Consider the following 27,845-nt stretch of genomic DNA (forward strand, 5'->3'; position numbering starts at 1 on the left):
TTTCGTAGGAAAGCTATGAGCAAACAAGTGGGCTCCCATGATGTTAGAGGGGAAACAGCAGAACCTACACGGAGTTTGGCTGAATACATCTAATGACCTTCTACATACACCTTCCCTTTGACCTAGACATTCACTTCCAGCTACTTGTCCCACCTGATACATGTGATTGACAGATAGATATTCCCTTCAGCTTCCTTAGAAGGACCACGATGGGACTACGTGAGATGACAGCACCCATATGGTGGATCTAATGAAGCTGTGAAAATGAGGGAATGAATGCCCTCCAAGATGCACTAAACAGCACCTTACAGAACTAATCCTTAGGCAGAGATCAATTCTCACATGTACCTGTGTATAATACAGACTCGCACACAGAACACAATGGAATCATTCTCACTGAGCTGCAGTGACAGCTACTCAATAGAGAAGGGAGTGGGTTTGAATGGAGGGCAAATGCCAAGGGGGACAGTAATGGTGTTTTGGTATCTTTCTGTACTGTATTCATGACTTTCGATGAGAACAAAGTCCTTCATTACTTCAGAATAAAGGTTTAAAAAATCCTTTTTAAATAGGTATGGGGGAGGAAAATTAACCTCCTTTGATGTCCCTGTCCCCTCCTCTTTTTAACACAATCCTAGCTCTCCTGAGGGCTCAATGCAAATCCACCTGCTTAAGAGCACAGTCAGTGCTCACCACCAATGTGACTTGGTCACACCACCGCTGTAACCAAGAACTGCGCCTGTCACCTGGGGCAGAAAGAAGGGGGCTCTTTTCCCTGGAGTTGACCCCCACCCCGCCCCAGCAATCAGTCCACAAGTATCTCCTCTGCCTGAGGGAGACCCTCCTCAGTCCGGGGATGGCCGCCCACCTTGCCACGGCCGGAAGGGGCCTCTGCCTCACCCTGTGTCCTCAGCAGGCTTTGGTGGAGATGAAGGTCCTGGTACCCACACCCTCGTGTGCTGGGGGAACAGAAAAGCTGTTTGCAGGAGGGAGAAAAGGCACACAGGGCTCAGGGTGTTGGTCAGAAGGTGCTTTATTGAAGGCTGGGGATTCCGGTGTCCCACAGTGGCTATAACCTGAGGACAGAGGAAAGGGGGCTGAGGGTGCAGGTGGGGAGTAGGGCCCAAGTCCTCACCCACCTGACACCCTCGTTCTGGTTTGGGCCCTTCCATTTCCCTATAGGGGCCTCCCCACCTAACTCTGGGTTCAGGTGACCTGGCTGGCTGCCCTTCTCCTGCATCTGGCCAAGGGAGCATCCATTGCTCAGCCGCTGGCCAGTTCCTGGGTTTGGGATGGGCCCTGGGACTGGCAGATACCACCAGGAAGAAGAGCTTGTTTCTTTTTGCTTAAGGTCAGAGTCGTGCTTCTGTCACAGCCAAAAGATCAACGCGCCTGGCAGGGGAAGGGGAAGGGAGGGCCACTCACTGGATCTCACGGAAGGCCCGCTTCTCCACAAGCTTCACTTTGTACTTGCGCTTGAACCTGGGGACGGGAATGCAGGGGTCAGCGACCAGCAAGCCCACGGTGGGCAGAAAGGCTCCCCATACCCTCACACCCACAGCAGCCCCAGGGGCCTCTTACTTGGCTCTCTCACGAGGCTCAATCATATTTCTCCTCTGGAAGCTCTTGAAACGGTCTCGAAGGACGTTGCCTTCAGGCTGTGGAACAGACGTGGAGGCCTCAGCAGGGCCCTAACTTCTCCAGGGGTCCAGCCAGGATCAAGCAGGAGCTCAGCCCCCTGCAGGCTCCCGGCCAGCCAAGCCCTCATGCGCACCAGGGGCTCAGCCTGGCACCAGGCTTGTGGGGGTGGTAGATAGTGACCCACAGGCCACTCTGGAGCTGGGTGTGGAGTGAACAGGAAGGAGGCTGGTGCAGAAGGGGCAAAGGGCCAAGGGAGCAGCAGAGGCAAGGGCCGGGGTCACAGGATGAAGGGTGCATGGCTGGCTCCCCAGTGAAGCACAGCTGGCTGGAGACCCTAGACCGGCCAGACCACACAGGGCCTGTGGCTGTGGTGAGGAGTGGGGCTTCCTGCCAGGAGTGCTCGGGAGCCACAGCAGGTCCTGAGCTTTAGGGAGACCCATTTGGGTCTGAGAGAGTAGATGGAGCTGGGATCTGGCAGCAGGGAAAGGCCTTCTGAGGGTCACAGGCTCCAACCACCACATCACCTGGCCCCTCACCCATGAGGACCCTGTGCCCTCAGCCCCCCAGGCATCAGCCCAACTGGCCAAGCCTGGAGGCAGCCATGATGTCGCCCATAGCCCCTAGGGGGCACGGGGTGCAAGGATGGAGGTCATCACTGGGCACCAGGCTCTCCCCAAAAGCATCACATCACCCTAGATGGGCAAGTACCTTCAGGGTCCTGAGTGAGTCGGACAGCTCTGAGCTCAGCTGCACGTCAATGTCGGGGGCCTGATACCTAGAGAACACAGGGGCAGTGCATTCAGGTCAGCTGGCCCAGGGCAGAGTTCAAAGGCCCCTCGTGCAGAAGAGCATGCTAAGCAGTGGGCCTTCGGGGGGAAGAGACGGTCCTCAGGAGGAGGCCAGGCTGAGTGAAGGTAGGAAGGGGCCAGATGGGGGACCCCTCCAGCTGGGCCTCACTTGAGTCGCCCCAGCCTGCGGGGCTTGTCTGCCTCGGCCAGCCGCCGTGCCTGCCGCCGCTCTCGCCGCCGCGCCAGCTCTGTCAGCCGCTGCGCCACCTGGGCCTTGATCCCTCGCAGCCTGAAGAGCTCCTGGTGCCGGAGCCGGGCGGCCCGCACTGCAGCCTGCTGTACTCGCTGCAGGGACAGGCAAGGCCAGGGCTCAGCCCGGCGCCACCCCTGGCCAATCCCATGCCACCACCTGGCAGCTGCTCGTCTTCACAGCAGCTGTTCTCTGAACTGACCTTCCTTATCCATTTGTCTTGGTCTGTGGTCCAGATGCCCACCCCCAAACACGAGCCCCCGGGCAGCAGGAACTTGACCTGGCGTGTTCCCTGCTGCATCCTCTGAGCCCAGAGGGCGGTGGACACAGGCCCCAGCTGACACAGCAGCTCCAAGGATCCCGACAGCGCAGAGCAGCAGGCCAGAGCAAAAGCAGCCGAAGAGGGGAGAAAGCAGGCTTCGGGAGCAGGGAAAGCGGGCCAGAGCCCGCGGTGCTCACCAGAGTCCTGGCGGCCTTTTCCCGCCTTCGCTGCTGCTCCGTCTTCTTCTCCACGGTGGCCAGGCGCACAGGCGTGGCAGAAGCCTTGGCTCCCCCAGCCTCGAGCCCCTCATCCTGGTCCTCGCCCGGCTCCTCCTCCACATCGGACTCCTCCAGCAGCCCCTGGCACTGCTCCCTGAAGGCAGACTCCTGGCGGGGAGGGGGCCAGGTGAGTGAGGGGCCAGGGCTGGGCAGGCCAGGGGGTGGGGCAGCCCGGAGGGCGGGGCGGGGCTCACCTGGGTGGCGACCTGCTCCACCGGAGGCAGGGCCAGCTGCCGCTCCAGCCTCCCGGCCTCCTTCTGCCTCTGCAGCTCCACCTCGTGGGCTGCACGGAGCAGGGTCTGGGAGGGGGTGGGGAAGGGGTGAGCAGCCAGGCCCAGGGTCGTCCCCTGGGGAGTTACAGCCTCGGCCCTCCTCCCTCCCATCTGCCCCCACCCCAGCGCCCAGTCCGGGCCCCTCTTCTCCCTGGCCTCCCAGCCACAGCCTCACCCCACCCACTGCAAAGCAGCCGGACAGGGCTTTCAAATCCTTAACCTCCTATCTGCTCTGCCAATTCTCTCAGGGGACAGTCTGGTCTTTACACAGACTGCTCAGCTTCATTTGCATAGAACATGCAGAAGCAGCAAATCCACTGAAACAGGAGAGTTATGGCTGCACACGACTAGGAGGGACGGGGAATCGGGGTGTGATGGCTGCTGGGCATGTAGTTCAGAGGTCATGGAAACACTCCGAGAGTGACGGTGGGGACGGCCGCACAGCTCTGAGGACACCATGAGCCATGCATGTAAATGGGAAAATCACATGACAAATCCTACCACCTCTGTAAAGCAAGTGAAAAAAAAAAGATAACTGGTCTTTCAGCACCCATGCTGCCCGCGCCAGTCCCGTGGGGACACACAGCAGCTAGCAGCCTCCTCTGCTGCAGCCAACCTCCCCCTCTGACACTCAGCATCCCAGCACCGCTGCTGCAGACCCTGGCTATCGGCTGCCTTCTCTTCCCGGGGGGCTCAGAGACCACCCATCCTAAACGGTGCCAAGCAGCACTCACTCAGGTGTCCTGCATCTACGCAATGACCTTGATTTCTCTCCAGGAACCTGGGCTTCATGAAGCAGGGAGCTTGTCCCCCTGTTCACACCTGTGCTTAACAGATGTCTGTGAAACAAACACAGGGACTCTCACAGCCAGGTCTTCCCACTGCTGAACTCTCTGCTGCCCTCACTTGGCCCGCTAAGAGTTCATTAAGGCCCTCTGCATATAGGTCCCATGGACTTCCTGAAAAGTAGCATGGTCTCATTCACCTCTGGGCCTTTGCACATACTGTTCCCCTGCCTAGAACATCTGCTCCCTTTTTCCCAGAGCACACTCCTCCTCACACCTTCAGTCTCAGCTCTGACGTCCCCTTCTCCAGGATGCCCTGACGACCAAGGCTGGGTTGGATGACCCCCGAGTTTCCCAGCCCAGCCCTGCCCACCCTGGTCATCTCTCTCTGGGAACGGGTCTATCTCCCCAACTGCACCACGAGCCCCAGAAGAGCAGGCCCAGGGCTGTCTCGGGTAGTGCTGAGTCTCCAGCACCGGGTGGGCGTGGAGGAAGTGCCTGGAGAAGACACGCCGACCAAGTGGCCAGGTGGCCACCGAGAGGCCTGCTCAGGGCCATGTACCTGGTGGTCCTCAAAGGATGGATTGTAGGAGGCTCCAGCAGGTGTCACCTCCACGGCTGGCACCTGGGAGGGCTTGGTGTGGAGATGCAGTGGCCGCTGGAAGAGGACAAGACCACAGCAGGGTGAGGCCCAGGAGCCCCACCATTCAGGCTCCCAGACTCAGTACCTGGACACCAGGACAGGGAGGCAGCAGAGGCCTGGGTGTAGCCCACATTCTTCCTGCTGGGAGGTGCCCCTGGGATCCAGCATTTGGAACAATGGCACCTGCTGGCCCCCCACCCCCACCCCGGGGCATGTCCAGGACAGGCAAGCTTCCTACAGGCAGGACTCAGCTGCCTTTCCTGAGAAGGGTCTCTGTGAGCCCACATGGGACAGTGGGTCTTGGTTTTAGTCACCAGCCTGTCCCTCTGAAGTCTGCAGTGTCTGGCAGAGGTTTTCTGTCTGGCAGAGCAGGACACAGATGACAAAGGGCTGACACATCACAGTGTGGCCCTCTATGCCCTTGGGAGTGCCCGAGAAACACAGAATCCCAGGTCCACCCGGGCCAACACATCAGCATGGGCATGTGAACAAGACCCTGGGGGATTCCAGCGCACGCTCAGGTCTGGGCGGCCCAGCCTGCAGCACCTCTGCTTCCGGCCTTTCCTCGTCCCTGCCCGGCTGGCCACCACCTCGGCAAAGGCCCTCAGTCTCCAGCAGAAGCCCAGGGGTCACCCAGGATGCCCCCTGCCACTCCCCACACCCAACACCTGCCAGTCCCAGAGCTTCTGCCCAAGGACTCTGTCCTGGGTCACCCACCTTCTGTCCCACGCTGCTGTGCCTGCCCCCCCCGTAATCCCACCTCTTCACCAGCAAGACCACATGGCTTGTCAGTGCAAACACACTCAGAATCAAACTCCAAAATCAGCTCTGTGGGGACTTCTCCCACCTCTCCCCCCGGGCCGGCCCCACACCACAGCCTTGCCCAGAGGGCTCTTTTGCCTGGAGGCTCTCCCTCCCATCTCTGAAGCCCAGCAGTTAAGTGCTTCTCTTCAGTAACGTGTCCTTGACCTCCCCAAAGCACGCCCACCAACCCGCTACCACCGGCTCTCTCTCCCTCCCCGGCACCAGCCGCTGCCTGGCCCCCACTCGTGTGGTCTGGGCCGCAGGCCCCCTGACTCAGTCTCACCTTCACGCCCTTCTTCTTGGTCTGCTCCAGGAAAAAGCTGTCCTGGCCAGCCAAGGGCCGGTCCAGAGGGTCTGTGACGGCAGAGAGGGCGGCTGCTGGGGGCTCCCCCGCACGGCCCGCAGGACCCTCGGCTCCCTCCCACTTTCATGGGCAGCACCGAAGCACAGGCGAGGGAAGGACTGACGCTTAGACCCCAAGGGGCTTTGAATGCCAGGCAACAGAGCACCTGGACGGGGTCCAGAAAGCAGAAGAGACCCTGGGCTGAGGGTCAGAAGCTGGCCCTCAGGAAAGCCCACTCGGAAAAGGGGGGCATGAAGGGGAAAGAGCCACTGCAAGATGCCTAACTGCCGAAGATCATCAAAGCAACATTCACGGGGCACCCCCCAGACACAGAGCTTGTGTAGTACGCGACAGGCACAACTGCCCGTGGCAGCCCTGTCCCCAGCCACAGGTGACAGCTAGAGCACTCACTGTCTTTGGCCCAGAGGTCATAGAAGGGCTGCTCAATGGTGTCCTGGGGTGTAGGCTTGGCTTTGGGTGGGGGAGGGTTGAGGAGCCGGACCTGTGCACGGCGCACCTCCCGGGGCAGCTCGCCCTGCTTTGCCAGCCTCTCCCATAGCTGCTTCTTCCGCCTGAGCTTCTTGGCATTGGGGACCTGGTGGGCAAGGATGCTGGGTCGGGGAGAAGCGGCACAGATGACGTGGGTGAGGGAGAGGCCTGAGAAAGCCCCCCGCTCCTCCCAGTCGGCTCCCCTCTCACGCATCCCCAGCACCTTCTCTCCCAAGCACCCCGGGCAAACTTCCTCCCAGCCCCGCCTGCTCCGCACTCGGTCCAACAGCCCAGCAACCACATCCCCAGGTCCATCGCCAACCCCGGCCTCTCCTGAGCCCCACACCCAACAATACAACAGCTCTGGGGCGCTTGCACCAAGCATCTCCCAGGCATCCCATGCACCACTTCAAAGCCAACCTCAGCTTCACCGTGAAAAGCCACTGCTCCTCCCATGTTTACCCCATCACCCACCTAACCTCCGCCCATCCGGGGGTCAGTCATTCAGCCCCCGCCTGACGGCAGCTCCTCCCCACCTCATCTCCATTGTCAGGGCTCAGGGTCAGGGCCAGGCCCAAGCCCCACGCCTGCAGGCCTCAGCCAGAACACCCTGGTCCCCCACTGCCCCCCACTGCTCTCCCTCCTGTCTGCTCCACAAAGCCGGGATCTGACCCCATCCCTCCCTTCTGAGCAACCCACACCTACCACGCTACCTCCCCAGAAACTCCATTAGGACCAAGAAATGAGTGGGGGCTGCCACAGAGAAAAGGCATGAGGCTGGCGTCCAGCAGAAAAGAAGGGGCCGGGGACGGCAGGACACTCACTCTTTGGGGACAGGGATTTTGGATGTATTCTCTAGGATGAGGTCAACCCGAAGGGGTTTCTTGAGAAGCAGTGACCTCTTCCGGCCTTTGGCCCTCTTCTTGCTCAGCCCTGGGAGTGGGACAAAGGAGAGGAATCAAGCCTCAGGCCTCCTCAGTTTCCAGGACTAAGTCCCAACCCCCTCACTTCAGACCCACAACCCAGGCTGCCCCCAGGTTCCTACCTGAAGGAAGAGGCCCCCAAAGTCCTGCGTCCAAGTGCCCCAGCCCCCACCCTCCCCCCCACACCCACTTCCTGGGCCAGCTGGAGGCAGCCCCGTGTGGGGGACAAAGTCAGACCCACACAGGCCTGCACATGAGGAGTTTCCAAAGCCAGAAAATGGCTACAGAACCAGTAACGCCAACAAGAAAGCAGGCATCTCGGCAACACGAGCCCCAGGATCTGCACTCAGGATCCAAGACAGCTGATTCGCAGAGGGTTTTCTGCTTTTTACTTCTAAAGCCTGATAGTAAACAGCAAGAACTTGAGGGCAAAACACCCCGGGACAGAATCTGTATCCTTCCATTTGCTATGGGGCCTCGCGAAAGTGACTCTGCTCCTCTGTGGGTCTGTGTTGAGAACATTAATGCCTAATCCACAGGTTCACAGTGAAGGTGGAATTTTTTCAAGTGCATAAAGCACCATGATCACACAGTCACTGTTACCTTTTCGCTTATGAGCAGAATCCATAAACTGCCTCTCTTCCACTCCCCAGGGGACTTCACGGAGGCGAAGAGGCCTTCACTTGTTCCTTACCTGCTCACTAAATAGGTCCCAGACTTCCCCTTTTGGCTTACATACCACATCTACTCACTTCTGTGAAAGTTGACCACTTTAATAATCAGGCCTTTCCTACTCCTCAAAGTCCCCTATTTCTCAAAGCAAGTTCTTTCACTCTTTTTCTGCTAAAACAGGTCCTCTCATTTTTGTTAGAACAGACTCAACTGATTTCAAACATGTTCCTTAAGGGTGTCCTGGTGTTGAAGCAATAACCTTTTCCACTAAAGCAGACCCCGTGGCTTTGTTGCTACCCCTCATTAAAGCAGACTGTCTATGTTTTTTTACATATCGACATAAATCCTGCTACTCACTGAAGCACTTCTTCACCCTGCATTTTAGTAAATTAAAGCAAGCAGGTTAAGATGAATTTACTACTCATTAAAGTGAACCACCTTGTTCTTATCAAAGCATATATTAACTAAAACAGATAAGACTTCTTAATGCATGCCCTTAACTTGTTTCTCTGCAAGTTATTAGGACACATGCTAATAATCTATGTCTAATCTACTCAAAGCAGAAGAACTAGTTGGTTCTAGCTTTTCTGTTCATTGAGATTTCTGATAACAAGAAAATCTGACTTCTTCAAATTCCTCTTTAGTCTGCTGTTTGTTCATTCCAAGCCCTCTTGCTTACAGTAAAGACCGTTTTTAGCAGGTATATGACATCCAAGCCTCGTCATTAATGCAGACCCTCTCCAAGCGTGAGGTGGGCTAGTGTCCAGTCCCACCACCACAAAAGCTCTTCACCTTTATTCTTGGAGCCTGTGTCCACGAAGAAGAGTTTCTCATTCGGGGCCTCTGATACCAAGCCACTGCAAGACGCAAATGCAGAACGTCAGCCTAAGATGTTGGGGAGGGTGCAAGATGCTGTGGAGCGAGATTTACCCGCTCGGAGCCCAACTTTCCTCTTATGCTCATTCGAGCACGCTCTACCCGCCATGGACCACTCCAGGTTACGGCCCCTCCCCGAAGGTTTACAAAGCTTAATACTTAAAATGCACTGAACTCGGGGGGCTGCGTGGGATGTATGGATACCAGAAGGGCATTCACTGTTTACCTTAACTTAATTTAACTGGAGCTCTACATCTGGTAACCTACCAAGTCCCCCAGCCTCCCACCCTGGGTCTCTAGCCTATCCTTCGGCTTCCCCGCCGGTGCCCGGGACAGGTGGTCCCGGCCGACCAGAAGCCCCCCGCCCCCAAGCATTCTCGGCTTCGCACCCGGCCCGACAGAACACGACCCGGCTGCCGGGAGTCCCGCCCACTCACCCGCTCGTGCGCTCCTGCAGCCGCACGTCCTCCAGGTACTGATCCACCTCCAGCCCCAGCGGCTCCTGAGCGAGGCGCCGCCAGCCTCTCTTCTTATTTCTTGGGCCTCGCCGTCGCCGCCTCAGCGCCGGGTCCACCGAAGTGGACCGCAGCCCCAGAAAGCCGGAATCGGCTTCGCTTTTCGAGCGGTCCTCGCCACCACCACTGCTGCTCCCCGCCGCCATCTTGCCAAAGAAAGTGTTCCGTCGCCGGCGCCTTGAGACCCAGTTTGAGGCATGCGCACGCAGATCCCCCGCCTTCTCCGTTACCCACTTCCGGTAGTCGCCATCTTGGTAAGGTGGCGGGAATCGCAAAGGGCCGGGAACTGCCATATTGATAAAGGGTAAACGTCCCCTCCTCTCTCTGCGGATTCCTCTCGGCTGCGGGTTGTGGGTTTTCTGCCCTAACCTTAGGCGAACACTTTTCCTGGCCACCCAGAAATTTTCTTTTAATCCGAGTATTATTTTTCATTTTTCATTTACTGATTATCTTTTAATTTGTTTTTTGTAGATAAATCAGAACCGATAGTGACAGATTCAGCAGACACGCTCCAATCTCATATAACGTTTAGCCCCTCAAAGTCACAATCCTAAAATCTTGGAAATCAGAGCTTTCCGAATATCTAGGTAGGAAGCACAGGACATTGTATGCGAGGAACGTTAGACGCACAGTATTAGAACCCTGGAGAAGCGCAGCCTCGGAATCATTAATCTTGGGCAAGCTACTTAGCTGTGCCTCAGTTTCCTCATCTGTAAAATGGGGATGACAATGGTACATATGCCTTATAAATTATTCAGAAGATTAAGAGGGATAATATACATAAAACATTTAAGATTGTGCCTGGCATCTAAATGTTAGCTATTGTAACTGCCTCGTTCCCCTGAGATTTCATACTAGAATCAACTCATCTTCGCTGTTTACAGATAAGGAAGTAAGCTCAGAGGCCCTCGAGAGCTGGCAACTATCCATAGGGATCCCACTTTCCACTCAAAAAAGAAAAAAGTAAAGAGGGACGGTGCCACGCAGGGTGACACCGCGCGGAACTCAGTTGGATCCTTGCGCAGAGCACTGGGAAGGTGACAGGCACTGGGGACCTGAGCACCGACCACCTCCCACAGAGGTTGCAGAGACCAGCTCGCTTAGTTCCTGAGTGCCCGCCAGGGGGCGCCGGGAGCCGCCGGTCCGACGCGCATGGGCGGGAAGAGCGCTGCCCTTGGTCCCGGGGCGCCGTGGGCGTGGCCGGTGGGACCGCGAGCGGGTCGCTGCAGAGCGTGGGTCGGGAGTTCCCGGGATGTGAGCGCGCGCGTGCGCACGCTTGGTGGTCCCTGTGGGCAGTGTCCCCTCCTCCCCTGGAGGAGCCCGTTCGTCCCTGGCGTTACGTGTGAGGAGTTGTGTGCCCCGGTTGTGTGGGGGTGCGTTGGCGGGCGGGGACACGTTGTGCCCGAGCCCGCACACACCACCCCACTTGGTTGGTTCCCAGGGCTTGGTTCCCAGGCCCCCGCGGCGGGAGGTGGGAGGGAGGGATGTCCCGGAGGGAGGGCCTCAGAGTAACTTTTCTTCGGAAAATATGTCGGTCTGGGCCCCAGCGCAGGCCTGAGTCATCAGGCTGCGCTACATTGAGTCATGCCACCCCCCCACCCCCCACCCCTGAGCTTGGAGGGGCCCCCCCCCACCAGTACTTCCCAGAGGTCCAGGGCAGAGTGGGACTGGGGAAGGGAGTGATTTCCCCCCCGAAAGCCCATCCCAAGACAGCCTGACTCCTATGTGGAAAGAAGCTTTGGCTTTATTTGCTCTGTGGGGACACTATTCCATTCACAGGCCCTCTGAGGTGGGGGATGGTGGGGGTGGGAATCCCAGCGAGCACCCTGGAGGGGGGCATGGTCCCCACCTGCTCACTCTTCCCCATCTTTTCCGTGGGGCCCCCCACCAGGGTTAGGCACTGATATGTGATGAAGGCAGGAAAAGGTGGGTGGGTGGGGTATGAGGTTCCTTTAGGGAAGAGGAGGGAGGGCTGTAGCACCAAGAACCCCTTCCCCCACGACATCCCTGAAAAGGGGACTAAAAGCCCTGAAGCCTTTATATCTGGTAGGCCCTCCACTTAAAAATACCACCTAATGGTGGGCAGAGGAGGCTGGGCTTCACTGTCTGCATATCACCAGCTGCTGGGAGCCTGGGGTGGAGGGCACAGGCTGGGCTTTCAATCCAGGGCAGGTGGGAGGACAGAAATACCTAAAAGTGGGTGCAGTTAGGAGGACCGAGGACCAAGGGACTTTTTTTCTAAGGAGACTTACTGAAGAAAGGGGTGTGGCCAGAGCTGGGGGAGATGCTGAGGAGGCGTCTATCTGAGGAAGCAGGGGGTTATACCCCCTCTAAGATCCCGAGTGGTCCTTAGACCTGAGAGTGTGATGGGGCGGGGCGTCCTGGCCTGGCTGGAGAAGAGGAAATAGGGCAAGGGTCCTGTCTGCTGGTTATTTCAACTGCATGGCCACTCACAGGGAGAGGCGAGGGGTCCTGCTCAGAGGGAGGGGCCAGCTGGTAGGGTAGGGTGTGTGTCTGTGTGTGTGTGACGACTGAATGTGGGCAGATAATGTGTCTCTTTTCCTCTTTGCTGTAATCCGCAGCGCCTAGAAAGAGCTCGAACATCCAAACATAGGAGGTGCTGAATAAATATTTGAATGACTCGTAAATGAACGGATGCCGCTGTGTTAGTGTCAGTGTGCTGTGCCTAAGTGTGCATGAGGGTAGAGGTGCAAGGAGGGGCAGCAAAGCCTTGCCTCGTCTCTGGTCCCCACTGTCTTGTGGTGGGGGGATGGAGAGACCCCCATCCATACAGCTGGGAGAGTGGGCAGATGGGGTGCAAGAGGACCAAAGTGGGAGCGTGCATGCAGTCAACCGAGCTGGGGAGCCACAGCAGGGCAATGGGAGGAAGGGCCAGCAGGCAATGGCTGGCTCACTCGGCGGAGCCCTTGTGACGCCGCTTGGAGGGTGGCACGAGGCGGCGGGGCAGGTTGGTGGGCAGCCCGTGGCCCTCGAGCTTGGCCTCGATGAGGTGGCTGGCCAGGGCAAACTCCTCGTCGTCCAGCATACCATCCCGGTCAACATCACTCAGCTTCCAGATGCGCCCCAGCACCGAGTTGGGGAGCTTGGTACCCACCATCCAGGTCTTGACCTTGGTGCCGCTCAGCTTGCCGTCGGCCGGCGCCAGGTTATAGAAGATCTCATCGTATTTGGATTTGTCCTTGGTCACCACCCACTCGGCCTCGTCATCTGAGCCCTCCTCCCCGTCCTCCAGGCTCTCGTCAGGCCCCCGCTCCACAAACGGGCCCATGTGGGTGCCTTCAAAAGCGCCCCCCTGCACGCCCGCCTCCGTGCTCTCCAGCTCCTCCTGCCGCAGCAGGGGCATGAGCTTGGCGATGTCGTGTGTCAGCATCTCGTCAAGCGCCTCCAGCAGCTTCGGCTTCAAGGAGTGGAACTTGGTGAAATCGTGAGCCATCAGCAGCTCCTGTCGGGGGGAGGGCAGAGAGGGGAGAGGTGAGGGGGCACCATCCCTGGGGCCTCCCATCTCCCTGGTGGCACCAGGCCACTTGGGCCACGCAAGGAGCAGTTCTTTACCCAGAGGTGCAGAAGTATGTGAGCATCTGCACAACCTGTTCCACAGGGACACCCACTGCTCAGAAGAGACCTGTCCAACACAGTTTCGGAGGCCCCCGCCCCGTGCCAGGCATGCCCTCAGAATCGCTGGGTGCTAAGGATGTTGGGGTCCCTCCAGTGACTCAGAGCAGCAGCCATTTACACGTGGTAGAGGAAGATTTCAGTATTTGGACATCAGCTACAGCTTTTCCAGAGCACACCCATCGGCCCCGGGCTCTGCACCTCTTCTATGGCACACCAGCTGCCCACAGCTGTGTGCTTCTCACACAGGCAGCTCTCAGTCGCCTGTGCCTGGAGAGTTACAGCAAAGATGGATCCATTTCACAGCCTCACATGAATTTCCAGAGTCAAGGCGAAGAGGCCCACTGATCAGGACATAAAAGGGCAGGGACTCCAGGTCCTGGCTGCCTGGGTTCCAACCCAGTGCTGCACTTAGGAGCTGTGTGTTCTTGGGCAAGTGACTTCACCTCTCTGGGCCTCGGTTTCCACATTTATAAAATGGATTAGTAACATTAGCACCTCCCATATTTGTTGGGGGGAGGGGTGGCAAGGCTAAATGAGTTCACCTGGTGAAGTGCTCAATAAACGTCAGCTTAGTATTAGCAGCTGCTTTTACCTAGCCTGGCAGTTCTCAGCCAGCCCAGTGAACCTTCAGCAAGATCGAGACATTTTTGATGGTCACAACTTGGGGGTGCTGCTGGCATCTAGTGCATAGCGTCCAGGGATGCTGCTGAACATGCTGTGGTCCACAGGACAGTCCCCCTACAACAAAGAAGCTGGCCCCCAGTGTCAGTAGTGCCAAGGTTGGGAACCCTCAAGCTCACCCGAGCTCTACACCACACACCGTTCTAAGGGCACTGCAAACGCTCCCTGAGGCAGCACCCAGGGAAGTCGGTCAATTCTATCATGATGCCTGTTTTCCCAGTTGAAGAAACTAAGGCTCAGAAAAGGTGAGTGACTTGACCAGATTCACAGAGCTATTAAGTGCCCAGTTGAAATTCACTCTATCATAGTCCCTCAGGCTAGAAACATCACAGACCCAAAGGGCACAGGCCTTGAGTATCAGCCTAATGCAATCTCAGGACAGGTCCCCACCTCCATGCCTGGGCCTGGACCTCAGTCCCCGTAGCCATTTGGTCACTACTACCAGAAGCTTTTCATTACCCCAGACTGCCACACCCAGACACAATGCTTTCCCCAGCACTGTCCTAGGCCTGGATGTGCAAGGAGCCTCCCAGCAGTCCCCCAGTATCCACTTGTCCCTTCTTCCTCACTACTGGACCCCTTGAACATTACCTGGGCACTTGGCCACTTAGAGAATAGACTACACTTCCCAGCTTGCCTTGCAGCTAACCCTAGCCACGTGGCTAATTTCTGGACAACTGGAGATCGGCACAAGTTGCGTGTGCAACTCAAACTGCCCATTCAATATAGTAGCCACATGTTGTGATTAAATTTAAATTAAACAAAACCTAAACTTTGCAGTCTTAATGTGGCTAGTGGCTACCATATTGGACAGCACATCATAGAACATTTCCATCATTGTAGGAAGTATGATTGGACAGCACTGCTTTAGAAAGTGTCCTTAAAGAGAGAGACTGTACCATCCCCCACACCCCCTTCTTGGTGGCTGGAATGCAGACACAATGGCTGGAGTTTCTGCAGCCATTTTATACCATGAGGGATTCTTGGGACTGGAAGCCAGACCTAGAGGAAAACTAAGACAGAAGGGGACTGGGTCCCTGGCTCTGTAAAGCACCAACCAGCCCTGGACCAACTTCCAAGGCTTTTATGGAGGCCATAAAAAATTTCCATCTTAATTAAACCATAGGTATTTGAGTTTTCTCTTCACTTCCTTATCCTAACCTATAAAACCATGGTCCCAGGGAACTATTTCAAGAGGTGCTTTCCAGGACCCACCATCCCTCCCGCTTGTGAGGCACCATCTAAGCACCCACCAAAGCTGACCCCCTCCACCTCCCTCCTGGCAGTCCCGCACCTGCATCTTCTGGCACTCCGGGAAGTCACCGGGAGATATGTGATGCTCCAGCTGAATCTTAGCAAAGATGACAGGCAGCTTGAGGATCAGCTGCTTCTTCTTGTTCTCCTTCCCAAACACAGAGGGCATCTCCTTCTTCAGGTAGCTGATGATGTATGCGTGAACCTGCGGGAGGCGAGGGCTTGCCTGAGCCTGTGTCAGTCAGCCTGCGGGCTGGTAAAACACAGGTTGTGCTCCCCATGCCCAGAGTTTCTGATTCATGTGGTCCAGGGTGGGGCCTAAGAATTTGCATTTCTAATAATTCCAGGTGCGCTGTTTCTGCAGCTGCTGCCAGGCTGGAAGGGCTCGGCCTCTCCTGGGCAATCTCAAATCCATGGCTTCCCTCTCCCAAGTCTCCATACCAGCCTAAGCCTCTCCTGCGAACTCGGACACGGAGCTGATCTCCTCCTCAACATTCCTGGACAGCCCCACCTTCCACCGCCCTCAGTGGAATTTGGCCTCAGCCCCCAGAGCCGCATCACTCTCCCTGCAAGCACCTCTGGACACAGATGGTACCTCCACCTCTGCCTCCCCATGTGAGGCCAGAAATCTGGAAATCCTGGTTTGCTCCTCTCACCCCCTAGCTGCATCCTATCCATCAGCGAGTCCTTTTCTTTGTGCCTCCTAAATCTCTCCCCTAACTTTTTCATTTCCCTCCACCTCGGTTGCCATCACCCCTATCCTGGTTGTCACCATCTCACCTGGGGAGACACATTAGTCACCCCACTGGTCTCCTGGTTTCCCCTCTGGCCTCTACAGTCCCATCTCCATGCGGCAGAGCCAGGTTTTTTGTTTGTCTGTTTAAGAGCAAACGCCAGCCTATGAGACACTGCTCCAAAGTCTCAGTTTTCTTCTTATCCAAGTACAAAATTCCTACCATAGTTGACAAAGCTCTACAGCAGCAATGCTCAAAGTGTGGTCCAGGGAACCCCAAGGGGTCCCAGAGACCCTTTCAGTTTGTACAATCAAAACTATTTTAATAATAATATTAAGGTGCTATTTGTCATTTTTCACCCTCACTTCCTCTTGAGTGGGCAGTGGAGTCTTTAGTCTACGAGACATGTGATACTGTAACTGACTGAATGCAGGAACAGATATGCAAATCCAGATGTCTCTTCTGAGACCAGACATTAGAGAGATTTGCAAAAATGTGAAACAATCATGTCTCTCCCTAATATTTTTTGTTTGGAAAATAGTTAATTTTCATAAAACATATGTGATGTAGGTTCTTGTTATTTTAAATGACAATTTAGTTATCAGTATTTATATAAATTATTGATAACTCATTGTAACATTTATCATTAGATGCTACATATTAAGTTATATAATTATTGTTGGTTAATTGATATTATGAGATAAATATTAAACATTTGCTCAGTTTTAACTGCTAGTATGGTTAATATAGACAGATTTAATCCATGTACAAATTCTTTGGGGTGCTCAATAATTTTTAAGAGTGTAATGAGGTCCTGAGACTGAAAGGTTTGAGAACCACCGCTCTACATGATTCAGTTCATCCAACTTTCTCTCTCCCCACCAACTCCTCCAGCTTCCTCTCCTGCCTTCCTTCTTCTACCAGCATGCCAACCTTCTTGGAACCTCAGGGCCTTTGCATGTGCCACTCTGCCCGGAACTCTGCCCAGGTCCCCTGAGAGCTACCTCAGTTCTTTGTATTGTCTCCTCCTCACAGAGCCCATCCTATGTGAAGCAGGTGCCCTAACCACCACCACCCAATTATTTTCTATCTTCACTTTTATTGTTTTGTTCACAATGTTTATCGCAATTCATCATTACTTTATTTAACACTTCTCCTGTCTCCGTCCATCGGAATGTGAGCTCTAGGAGGGCGGGGACCTTACCTCTTCCCTCTGTCCCCAGTTCTGGCACCACACACACAGAAAGCACTCAAGAAATATTTGTGGAATAAGCCAATGAACTTGGGAGCTAATATCCTAAATTATCAAAAAACAAAAGAAGGGGAGCAGAATAATGAGTATTTGTATGTCCTACTTTTTAATAGGAAGCTCAGTAATTCACTGTACATGATTAAGTAAAAACAGAAACATCTGGAAAAAAACAAAAGAAACTACAAATAGGGGTTGCCTCTAGGGAATAGGACCTGAGAGCTGCTGGGGTCAGGGCTGGGCGGGAGCGGGTTTGACAGAGCTTGAATGCTTTACCATGAGACGGTCTTAAATCTTCCATCAAAAGCACTCATTAAAAAGGTCTTTTCATGATTCATAGGTTTAGAATGCTAAAAATTCTGGTGACCACTGGCTGGTTCTGAATCTTCATCTCCTCCCACTTCCACCACCGTGAACTCCTTGTTCAAGCATATCCCTGCCTCAGGACCTTTGCACTTGCTGTTCCCTCTCTGCCTGGTAGTGTCTCCCCCAGAGCTCACTCCTTCAGGTCTCTTCTCGAATACAGCCTCCTCTAGGAGACCCTCCCTGATGTCCCTAAAATAGCTCCTCACCAGTCTCCCTTTCCTCTGCTTCATTTTTCTTCATAATCCTTACCACATAAAATATATTACTACAGATTCATTTCTTTAATACCCACTTCCCCCATTAAAAGTAATTCCACAAGGGAAGAAAATTTTACCTGGTTTGTTCCCTGCGGTATCCCCAGGGCCTAGGACAGCACAGGAGCGTGTTGTAGACACACAGTAACTGTTTGTTGAAGGAACGTCATTGTGCCGCCTCTAAGCAGCTCGGTGTGAAGGTTCAGGGCATCCTGGCCTCCTTAGAATCGGACCCTCCCAAGACCTTGGCCTCCAGCATTACAGCATGGTGAAATCGCCCCTTATGTCAGCTATCGCTTTCACAAAGGGCAGAGCCAAAAGACTCATCCACACCCTGCACTGTACAGACGGGGAAACTGAGGCACAGAAGGGCAGTTACAAGAATGCAGAAATGGCTGGTAGTTTGGGGGGAGAGCACATGGGGAGGTAAAGTGTGGGCTGTTGTTTGATGGCTGGACCAAGTGTGGCAGAGGTCATCGTGAGGGATGAGCAGGTGACAGGCAAAGGGCAGGGAGGCTGATCCCAGTGGACCATAGGCCTTGAGCGGTAATGGGGAGCCATAGATGGGTCTGCGAGAGGAAGGGGAAGGAGTGGTCTGTCAGCCTGAGGGGCCAATCAGTGCAGGGGTGTGGTCGGGCTTGTGGGCGGGGCGTGCGAGGGCAGACCAATGGGGCGAGAGGGCGGGGCCTGAGGGCTCCTCCGTGGGGACCCAGAAGAAGGGAGGCCGGAGGGCGCTGATGGCTTTTCCAGAGAGGAAGCGGGGGAAGGTGCCAGGAAGAGATAAGGTGGGAGGCGGGCTGGGCCGGGGCGCGGGTCCCGGACTCCGGGGTTTGTCCGGGTTTCCGGAGCCACCTCCTGCCGGGCGGGGGCTCCAGGTGTCCGGCCGCCGCCGCCCCCCGGCCCCGGGCCCCGGCTCCCGCCGCTGGCTGCCTCCTCCAAGGGGCCTGAGGAGCCGGGGTCCGTGGGGACCAGGGTGCGCCGGGGGTAGGCTGAGAGAGCCGGGGGGCGGGGTGGGGAGACAGAGAGGGAGGGACAGAGGTGGGGGAAGAGAGGGAGAAACGGAGGGACAGAGAGTAAGGGAGGGTGAACGGGCGTGCGGAGAGATGGAGAGATGGAGAGAGCGAGCGCAGGAAAGAACGGGAGGAGACGGGCGCCGAGGAAGGGGTGCAGGTGAGGGGACGGAGGCGCAGACAGGGACAGTCGGAGCCGGGCAGAGGTGGGTTCCTCTCTGAAGGCCTCAGAGAGGCCACTCCCTCGCACGGAGGGTGCCTGGCGGGGGGGGCTCTGACTCACCCCCTCTCGGCTGCTCCTTAAACAGACGCCCCAGGCTCCTCCACCCCGCACAGCCTTCTCGGCCCGCCCAGCTTCCTGCCCCACCTCCACGCTGGCAGCCTCCCCTGTGAATGTTCCGTTCGGCCTCCAAAACCGCTCTGAAACCAGTGCTGCCCTCCCCGCCCCGAGGCCCTGTCCCGGGCCCGGCTCCTCCTTGCCGCTCTGCCCTCGGCCTCCTCTCTGGTCTCCAGCCCCAGTCTCAAGGCCTTTGAATCCACCCAACGGAGGGTGGCTGCACTCTGTGACTCGGTCCCTCCCCTGCCCTGAACCCTTCCGTGGCTCCCCGTTCTCGAGACAAAACCCAGATTCCTGGCTGCACCTCTGGGTCTGACCCCAATGCACCTCCCCAGCCTAATCACACTGTCTACACGGGGTTCAACACTGACGTGTTTCCTCTTCCTTGAATTGGCCATGGCTTCACCTCCATTCCAGGCACTTGCTGGTCCCACTATCTAAAATCCCTTCCCCTCCTTGTTCTCTTCATCCTCCAGTTTGCAGCTCAGATGCCCTCTCCTCCAAGAAGCCCTCCCTGATTCCCCCTGGGCTCCCCAGTCCCAGCCCTTACCACCCTGGGTTATCACTGTCTGAGGATGGGTTTGTCTCCTCCCCTGGACTGCCTTGGTTGCTACTGTGTCCCCAGCACCACCTGGCACAGGGCCAGCCACAGAGATTTTGTTGAATGGGTGTGTTTGTTCAGTGTCATGTGTTCAGTAAATATTTACTGAGCACTAGCTCTGTTCCAGGTGCAGGAGATACAGCAATGAACAAATTCAAACAAACATCCCGGATTCTTTGGAACATAAATGAGAATGGAGACAGGCAGAAACACAGACACCCAGTGGATGGATAACATAAGGCCAGGCAGTGATGAAAGCGATGAAGAGAAGCACAACAGAGATGAAGCAGGGTACAGGTTCTGGAGTGCGGGTTGGTGGGGAATATAGTCACAAAAAGGGAGGATAGGGAAGCCTTTCTGATGGTTGACATTTGTATTAAGACATGAGGGAGGTGAGCAGTGAGCCCTGTGGATAGCCAGGTGGGAGAGGAGCCAAGAGGGGAAGTGTCCAGGGAGCGGGAACAGCAAGGGCAAAGGCCCTGAGGTAGGGCTGAGGAGGCCAGCTGTAAAGGCAGGGAGGGAAGGAAGAGGAAAGCAAGGAGGCAGATAGAGGATGGAAGGGGACGGCCATGGGCCACACGGAGGGCTTGGTTTCTGCTGAGTGAGCCAGGAGTCCTGCTTGGGGTGTGAGCAGAGGAGGACATGATACAGCCTGATTGGTGGTGGGAGATGAATGACAGAGTAACAGGACAGAAAAGAGACAGGGAGACGGGAACAGAAAGAAATGCAGCGGCAAAGGAACAATTTTCCATGTAATTCTGCTCCCCAGCCCCCCCACCTTCTGCCAGAATGGCCCAGCTTGGAGAACACTCTTAGATTAGAGAACGAACTAATCAGAGAGCTGATAAGTCAGTGACCGTAGCCAAGTAGCGGAGGCCCAGAGGACAGGCCAGAGCTGCCCTGCCTCCCACCCTGCATCATGCTGGGCTGCCCCACCCCTGCTCACCCGCACCAGCCGGGCCCTCTTCACCAGGTCGTTGAGCTTGCGCAGGGCAGCGTGGCGTGGCAGGCCCTGGATGTCACGAAAGAGGTCCTGCTCCTCCAGCTCAAAGAGGCGCCGGTTGTCGGGCACAAGGAGGGGCTGGGACCAGAAGGAGCCGATGTAGACGCGCAGCACCTCGGGCGTGCCCACCACCTTGCCTAGCGCCCACATGAGCGCCCCATAGACGCGCATCAGCTGCTGCGTCTCCACCATGTCTGCCTTGTTGAGCACCACGCGGATCTTGTCCTCATGGCCCCGCAGGGCGCCAATGGCCTCTGAGAATTCATCAGAGATCTCCAACTTGTGCGCATCGAAGAGCAGGATGATGAGGTCCACACGCTCCGCGAACCAGCGCAGCACGGCTGGGAAGTCATAGCCTGGACACGAAGAGCAGAGGTCAGCCCCCAGCCTCCTGCCCTCTGGAAGCAGCCAGTCCTTTGCACTGATATTGGACTGTATAGATGGGCAGGTTGTCCTATCGAAATCCTTGTCTATGCAGAATAGTCAAGACCCAAGTGTATCCACTGCTTTGGACCCCAACCCTCGGAATCCTTCCTCCCCTTTTCCATTCATTCACCAGGCAGGTATCAGCGGTGTGCATTATCCCGGATCTACAGCTTGTTAAAATACTGAAGTTTTCACAGACTCCTTGTGCTTCTATGGCTTCCCCAGTCCTCCAAATGCCTCCACCACCCTGGCCTCTCCCCAGGACCTGCGGGGTGTCCCCACAGTGCAGCAACTAAAGAGATCACATTGGCCCTGGCTATGCTTTTGACGTAGCAGGTGTTAAACATTTTTAGTTTATTTAACAATATTTACTGAGAGCTTTCTGTGCCCCAGGCCTCACCTCAGAGAACACAAATAAGGTCCTGGCCTTTGGGGAGCACCCATCCCAACAACTGGCTCCTGAATTCATTCATTCATTCCTTTCCTAATATATTCATGCATACAATTCACCCTTTTGCTTGTTTGTTCATTCATTCATTTATTCACTCATTAACGAGTGATGCCTGGGAGAGCACAGAGGAATGGTTGAGACCCCCTAACTTGGCAGTCTGGAAAACCTGGGTTTGAATCCCAGCTTTGTGACCCTAAGTAGGAAACCTCTCTGAACCTCTGTTTCCTCTTCTGTAAAACAGAAACCCTGACAGACCTACTTCCTAGAACAACTGTGAAGATTAAAATAATATAAATTGAGCTAATACATAAAGAGTTAAAACAGTCCCTGGACTCAACTATGCACACTTAAAATGAGTTTTAGGCATATAAATTATACCTCAATAAAACTGTTTAAAAAGAAAACAGTGCTGGGTGTGTGGTAAGTGCTCAAAGAGTATTAGTCATGGTGCAACCATCCACAGAGCAGCCTGCACTGTACTAGGACACATGGTGGCTCAGGCAGCCCAGTCCTGTCCTGACTGGGCTCACCTTCCTCTGGGGACACAGCCATCCCCAGAGTAGTCGGGCTGGGACTGCGGAGCCCAGGGCGCTGCAGGAGCTGAGACGGGGCACCTGCCCAGCCTGGGGGAGCAGGAAGGGCAACTGTGCGGAGGCAATGTAGAGTGGCTCCCGGGGGGGGAGGGGTTAGCTGGCTGATTCACCTGACATCACTGCATGCTCTCCCTGATGCAACTTGTTGAATCTTCAAAACAACCCCCAGGAAACAGGAACTTTTATTACCCCCATTTCCAGATGAGGAAACTGAGGCACAGAGTAGTCAAGGGATCCACTCAAGACACATCGGTGGGGGTGCTGGTGCTGGGCCTGTCCTGCCAAGGAGAAAGCAGGCTCCTTGTGGACCCTGGGGACTGGACGAGGAGGGGGTGAGGGACATTGTTTGGGGGGGACGAAGGGCTGCGTTACCAGGGGAACGGCAGCTGGGGCCTCTTCCTCACTCAGTGTCTACACAAACACACACACCAGCCAGGATTCGGAAAGTGTGTCTCATGCAGGGAGGGACTGAGGGAGGGAGCTTGAGTCAGCGTGGGGATGGGAACGTGGCAGAGAGGAACCCAGGTGCACGGAGGCACTCAGACAGGAAAAGTGGTCTTTGCTAGCAGTTACTTAGCTCCTACCATGTGCCACACGTTGTTTTGATTGCTTTGCAAGTCTTGACATTTAATTTTAACCCTCAGGGCAACCTATGGGGCTGATATTGTTATTCTCATTTTACAGATGAGGAAACTGAGGCACAGAGAAGTTCACTGGCTTGCCCAAAGTCAGGCAGTTTAAAAACAGCAGAGCCCAGATTTGAACCCTGCCAAAGGGCCCCACTATGCTACCATCACACACATGGCTGTCACAGATACTACCCAAGAAGACAGCCACACATTCCTCACACACACACACTCAGAGCCACACGTACAAGATGCAATGCACACTCCCAGACACACTTGCCACCTGGAGATATTGGCGGTCACACAATCACAAAGACACCAAGACCTACACAAAGTAACAGTCAGACACCAACATAAACACACAAGTTCAGAAGCACTCCTGCCCGCCTGCAGACACGATTTACACACACAACTCCAACCACCTTCCAGATCCAAGGGAGCCCACACAGACACAGTCACAATGCCACAGAAGATACACTCCTGCGTGTGCGCGCACTCTCTCACTTGCACACCAAGCGCACAACTGTACACAGAGTTCCAATCACATGCAGTCACACACACAATCCAACAAAATCCCCTCAATCCCATACAATCTGACATGGCCCCACGAAGCACACATAGGTACACCGCAAGCAGAGCCCCGACACACACAGACACATAGCTACAGAGTCACACCCACACTTACACACTTTCCCAGACACACACTGAATTACCCACACAGTTACACCAAGGACTCCCTTACACACACACACACATGCACATTTAACAATACAGCCGCACACAGAGACACAATGCACGGTTCTCCAGCCTACCGGGTCCTTCGGAGCCACACAGAATCCTCCCAGCCGCGACCCCAGGACAGACTCCCAGACGCCAGGCACAGGCCTCCTCTTCCTCTACCCCCACTGCCACGGAAGGAGAACCCGTTCTCCACTCCGTCCCCTCCGCACTGCCTTGGGGCCCCCTGCCCAGGCTTGGAGACCCGGTGCCCTCCTGCTCTCCCAGGCCCAGCCCTGGGGCTGCGTCCCGGGAACACCCACCCACAGCCTCCTGCCTCCCCGGGGCTGGAGCCGTCCCCCCACCAACCACTGCTTTTCTCCCAGCGGGGGCGCAGCCAGGGACACCGTCAGGCCCTGGCGCGCTTGCCCCGCGCGAGGCTCAGCCTCCAGTCCCCTCTGCCCCGCGCTGCAGTTTCCTTTGCCCCAGTAGCTGGCCTCGGAGGCCCTGCGGGGCGGGACGCAGTGCTGGCCTGGGGGTGGGGGTGGGGGCGCAGCTGCTGAGCGGGCTGGGCCAGCTCCCTCGGAGGCCCGCTGGAATTCACCCCCCACTGCTCCCCCTGCACGGCTGTTTATAAATTCCAGGCCAGCCTTGGCCCCCGCCCAGATTCCCTTCCCAACCCCTTCTCAGCCCCGTCTGTGGCCCAGACTTGGAGCTAGGAGCTCGCCTGGGGCCCGGGGCCTCCCTCTGGCCCAGCCTCCTCTCTGGGTCTCGCGTCTCTCAGTCTCGCTGTCTCTGACTTTGTGCATCTCTCTCTGTCTCTTTCCTGATCTCTCCTTCTCCAATCTTCAGACCTGCCCAGACATGCAGACGCGCAGCAGCGACCCACTCACACGTGTTTGCCCCCATGCCCCCCCATGCCCCCACCGGAATCACAGCTTCTATCACCTCCCTTCTGCTCCCAGGCAGCTCAGGGCCAGCTGACCCAGGGCCCGGCCAGAGCAGAGGCCTTGGGCTGCCCCCCTCCGGGCCCGGCAGTGGGGCCTCACTCACCGCGGCTCACTCTCTGTTTAGCGCCTGACAGGATGCCCGGCGTGTCGATGATACTAATGCTCTCCAAGACCTGATTGGGGAGCTGGGCACACATGAACCTGGGGCAGAGGGAAGGTCAGGGGTCAGTGCAGGGAGAGGCAGGGGGACAGGGCACATAGAAGGGAACAGGATGGAGAGGGTGAATCAGATACAGAGAAGGGAAGAACCCTGAAAGAGACAAGGAGCAATAGGACAGAGAATAATAACTATGAAAGTCAGAGCTGATGTTGACTGAGCACTTACTTTGTGCCATGTGCTATTCTAAGCACATTATACGGATTCATTTAGCTCTCAAATCCCTATGGAGTGGGGACTATGCTTATACCCATTTTCCAAATGAGGATAAGAGAGGCACAGAGAGGTTAGGTCATTTGCCCACGGCCACCCAGCTAGACAGGAGTTGAACCCAGGCAGGCCGGCTCAGGCTTACCTGCTCCCCTAGAGAAGGCAGGAGAGTAGAGGCAGGAAGGGGAAAGGTCAGGTAGACATAAGGGAACTGGGCTGAGAAAGAGAGAAACACAAGCCGGGATGAGACAGAGATGGGGTCCCGGGACAGGAAGATGCATCCCTGGCTGGCACCACACACCTGTTGAGGAAGGTGTTCCCGAAGGGGTTGAGTTTGCGGAAGGGCTTGTCTGGGTCAACAACAAGGGCGTTGCCTGGCACGGTGCCCTCCGTGTCCCCATGCATGACGGCCACGAAGCAGTCGGTGGTGGGCTCGGGTCCCACGCGGGAGCCTGGCACCTCCTGCTCCAGCAGGTACTGGATGAAGCTGGTCTTGCCTGTGCTGTACTGGCCGGCCACCAGCACCATGGGCTTGCCGTCAAAGTCGGCGTCCTCCAGGGCGGGCGAGTGGAAGGCCCCGAAGCGGTAGTGCTCCTCAAGAGGCAGCAGTTTGTCCCGGTACAGCTCCTTGAGGGCCGAGGTCACCGTGCGGATGGCCTCGGGCTGCTGGCCCTGGGCCCCGCCCCGCTTCAACCAGCTGAACATGGCTGCACGCGGCCTGCTGGGTTGGCTGGGGGAGATGCCAGGGGGAGAGGTGCCTGCAGGGGGACAGACAGTGTTGACAGGAACGGCCTGGCAGAAGAGGAGGAGGAGAAGGAAAAGAAGTGGCAGGTGGAACAGTGCGGCCAGAGGAGGGGCGAGAGCATCGATGGTGGGGGCCAGGAGGTGGGGACTCATGGGGGAGGAGGGGGATTATTCCCGCTAGAGGAAGAAGAGAAGGAGATGAACAGTGGAATGGTTGAGGAAGGGAGCCTAGTGGTGGAAGGCCACGGGATGGACAGACGAAAGGATGCAGAGGCCGCCTGTATTCCTTCATTCATGTCTTCATTCATTTCTCCCTCTTTTCCCTGCTTCCATCATTTCACACATTTTCACTGAAATCACTCCATGCATCAGGAGCAACAGACAGAGAAACGGGCCAGAGACCAGCCCTCACCCACTCAGAGCCCCCGGCGAGGAGAGGGCCTGGGCACCAAGCAGTCAGTCACGCCTGGAAAATGACACACAGTGAACCTGTGGGCACCAGTGGGAACATAATGAACTGACCACAGCATCAGCAAAGCTCCGGGTGGGTTAACTTTTGAGTTGCTCCCTGAATATTTGGCACAAAAAGGGCATTTAGGCAAAGTGGATGGTATGTGCAAATAATGCCTGGAGCTGTGAAATGTATGGATGAACACGGCTTAGACTCAGTTGACCTTAGTAACAACCCTGTAAGGTAGGGCTGGTATTACCCCCACTTTTCTGACAAGGAAATGGAGGCTCAAGAAGATGGCAGCAGTTTGCCCAAGATCACTTAGCTAGGAAATGCTCCCTCTGGGACTCCACAGCCTGTGCCCACATCATAGGTCTAAGGAGTTGGGGGGGGGGGACTCCCAGCACAGGCTGTGTTCTCTATGTCCCCTTACTAGTCTTTCATTTGCTGTAGGACCTGTAGTGATGTCCTCTCTCGTATTCCTGATGTCAATCATTTGTGTCTTTTTCTTTTTCTTCCTTGATCAGTCTAAGTAGATGCTTATAATTATATCCATCTTTTCATAGATCGAACTTTGGACAGCTAGAGTCTCTAAATGCCATTTTCCACTAAAAGAAACTGGGGCTTCTTGGAGAAATGGCTGGTTAGGTATGCAAGGCGGGGAAAGAACAAGTGAGCTTGGATTATTTAGTGGGGAAGTGCTCAGAGATGGATGGGGCATGCATGTCACAGGGACACAGGACCTGGCTTGAAGGGACTCCCACTGGTCAAAAATGCTTCTTTACGCATCAAAAATAACTGCAAATCAAATACGTTAAAATCTATAAAATCAAAATGGTAACTCTAAAAAAGAGGAAAAGATGAAACAGAGTGGGGAAGGAGTGCTGGAGTGGTAAAGGAGGGGTAAGAGGTGGGACCTGGGATGTATGAAGAGGGAGGGAGCCCTGGGTGGTGGCTTAGGCAGGGAGGGGTCGGGGTGACATCTGCAGAGAGGATGTTTGGGGGAACTGGGGTTGGTGAGCCAGGGGAGGAGCTCTTGGGTGGGAGAAAGAATGAAGCAGGCCAGAGATGTACAAGGGTGGTGGAGGGAAACCCCGAGGGGACCTCCTCTGGCTGGCAGACAGGAGGGGCAGAGGAGGGGTTGGGGGCTAGTGGTTCAGATTGGAGGAGTGTGGGGAACACGGCAGGCCTGTGGGGGACAAGGAGAGCGGAGGGCACAGCTGCGACTGGGGGGGGTGCCGGGAGCAGTGCGAGAGACAGGGAAGTTTGGGGAGTTACTGGGGACACCGGGGAGACCTTTACACATCGCAGGGGGTGAGGACTGAGGGTCTTCGGGAAGCAGGGGCATAGTCGGGAGCCAGGGCTGGCGCTAGGGCTCCGCGGGCGGGGGTTGGGAGGTGACAGCTGCGGTCGAGGCCACTCACCGGTGGGGCGTGCAGGCGGCTGGGTCGGGCTGGGCGGGGGTCCCGCGGGGATCCGTGGCACCCGCGGAGCGGCCTGTGCTCACGGTCTCGTCCGGAGCGCTGTGAGCCGGGTGGGGCCGGGAGCCGAGAAGAGGGAAGGGAGGGGCGGGGGGGCGGGACGAGGCCCCCCCACCCCCAAACCGGGCGCCCGGCCTCCGGCGCCCCCTGGTGGAGAGTGGCAGGACGCCTTCGAGAGATGGAGAGAACGCGGGCTTCCGAACCCCGGTGCAAATTCCGCCTCCACCTGGGGCATTGGGCCACGCCCCTCTCTCTTTTCCCTTTTTAACATGGGAATAATACTAGCAGAAACAAAAGCAATAATAATACTAAT

At 56.1% G+C, this 27,845-nt stretch overlaps 2 protein-coding genes and 1 non-coding gene across 5 annotated transcripts; all 3 read right to left on the bottom strand.

Moving 5' to 3' along the window:
- Positions 1-1,015: 1,015 nt before the first annotated feature.
- Positions 1,016-9,714, bottom strand: NOP53 (NOP53 ribosome biogenesis factor). 2 transcript variants are annotated; one of them, XM_017640859.3, is made up of 13 exons: positions 9,464-9,714; positions 8,943-9,007; positions 7,380-7,488; positions 6,478-6,677; positions 6,007-6,077; positions 4,839-4,934; positions 3,414-3,518; positions 3,139-3,327; positions 2,599-2,774; positions 2,350-2,416; positions 1,582-1,658; positions 1,426-1,482; positions 1,016-1,076 (listed from the first exon to the last, which is right to left on the bottom strand). In XM_017640859.3, the coding sequence occupies exons 1-13, from the start codon at positions 9,685-9,687 to the stop codon at positions 1,070-1,072; spliced, it is 1,443 nt and encodes a 480-aa protein (XP_017496348.3). In that variant the 5' UTR covers positions 9,688-9,714; the 3' UTR covers positions 1,016-1,069. The 2 variants fall into 2 exon arrangements, with proteins under 2 accessions (XP_017496348.3, XP_017496349.3); XM_017640860.3 differs by lacking the exon at positions 1,016-1,076 and having other exon boundaries at positions 1,422-1,482.
- Positions 2,192-2,303, bottom strand: LOC118970127 (small nucleolar RNA SNORD23). Its single transcript, XR_005057934.2, has one exon. It is a non-coding gene; the product is annotated as a small nucleolar RNA SNORD23 (small nucleolar RNA).
- A 1,553-nt stretch (positions 9,715-11,267) lies between the features above and the next one.
- EHD2 (EH domain containing 2) lies at positions 11,268-27,600 on the bottom strand. 2 transcript variants are annotated; one of them, XM_037005912.2, is made up of 6 exons: positions 27,476-27,600; positions 25,158-25,614; positions 24,533-24,630; positions 20,610-21,022; positions 15,153-15,317; positions 11,268-13,004 (listed from the first exon to the last, which is right to left on the bottom strand). In XM_037005912.2, exons 2-6 carry the CDS (start codon positions 25,559-25,561, stop codon positions 12,453-12,455), a joined length of 1,632 nt encoding a protein of 543 aa, XP_036861807.2. In that variant the 5' UTR covers positions 25,562-25,614; positions 27,476-27,600; the 3' UTR covers positions 11,268-12,452. The 2 variants fall into 2 exon arrangements, with proteins under 2 accessions (XP_036861807.2, XP_036861808.2); XM_037005913.2 differs by having other exon boundaries at positions 25,158-25,648; positions 27,476-27,588.
- Positions 27,601-27,845: the final 245 nt, after the last annotated feature.

This window comes from Manis javanica, chromosome 17 (genome assembly GCF_040802235.1).
Source record: "Manis javanica isolate MJ-LG chromosome 17, MJ_LKY, whole genome shotgun sequence".
In the NCBI taxonomy this organism is placed as follows: Eukaryota; Metazoa; Chordata; class Mammalia; order Pholidota; family Manidae; genus Manis; species Manis javanica.

What these genes read in the sequence shown, in the direction of transcription:
- NOP53 (XM_017640859.3), bottom strand. Translation starts at nt 9,687, where the DNA reads ATGGCGGCGGGGAGCAGCAGTGGTGGTGGCGAGGACCGCTCGAAAAGC. An exon ending in CATCCTTTGAGGACCACCAG is followed by an intron (nt 3,519 to 4,838) that starts GTACATGGCCCT and finishes ACCCCCTCCCAG; the next exon opens with ACCCTGCTCCGTGCAGCCCA. An exon ending in ACTCACTCAGGACCCTGAAG is followed by an intron (nt 1,659 to 2,349) that starts GTACTTGCCCAT and finishes TCTGTTCCACAG; the next exon opens with CCTGAAGGCAACGTCCTTCG.
- EHD2 (XM_037005912.2), bottom strand. Translation starts at nt 25,561, where the DNA reads ATGTTCAGCTGGTTGAAGCGGGGCGGGGCCCAGGGCCAGCAGCCCGAG. An exon ending in TAAACAGAGAGTGAGCCGCG is followed by an intron (nt 21,023 to 24,532) that starts GTGAGTGAGGCC and finishes CTTCGTGTCCAG; the next exon opens with GCTATGACTTCCCAGCCGTG. An exon ending in AGAGGGCCCGGCTGGTGCGG is followed by an intron (nt 15,318 to 20,609) that starts GTGAGCAGGGGT and finishes CGCCTCCCGCAG; the next exon opens with GTTCACGCATACATCATCAG.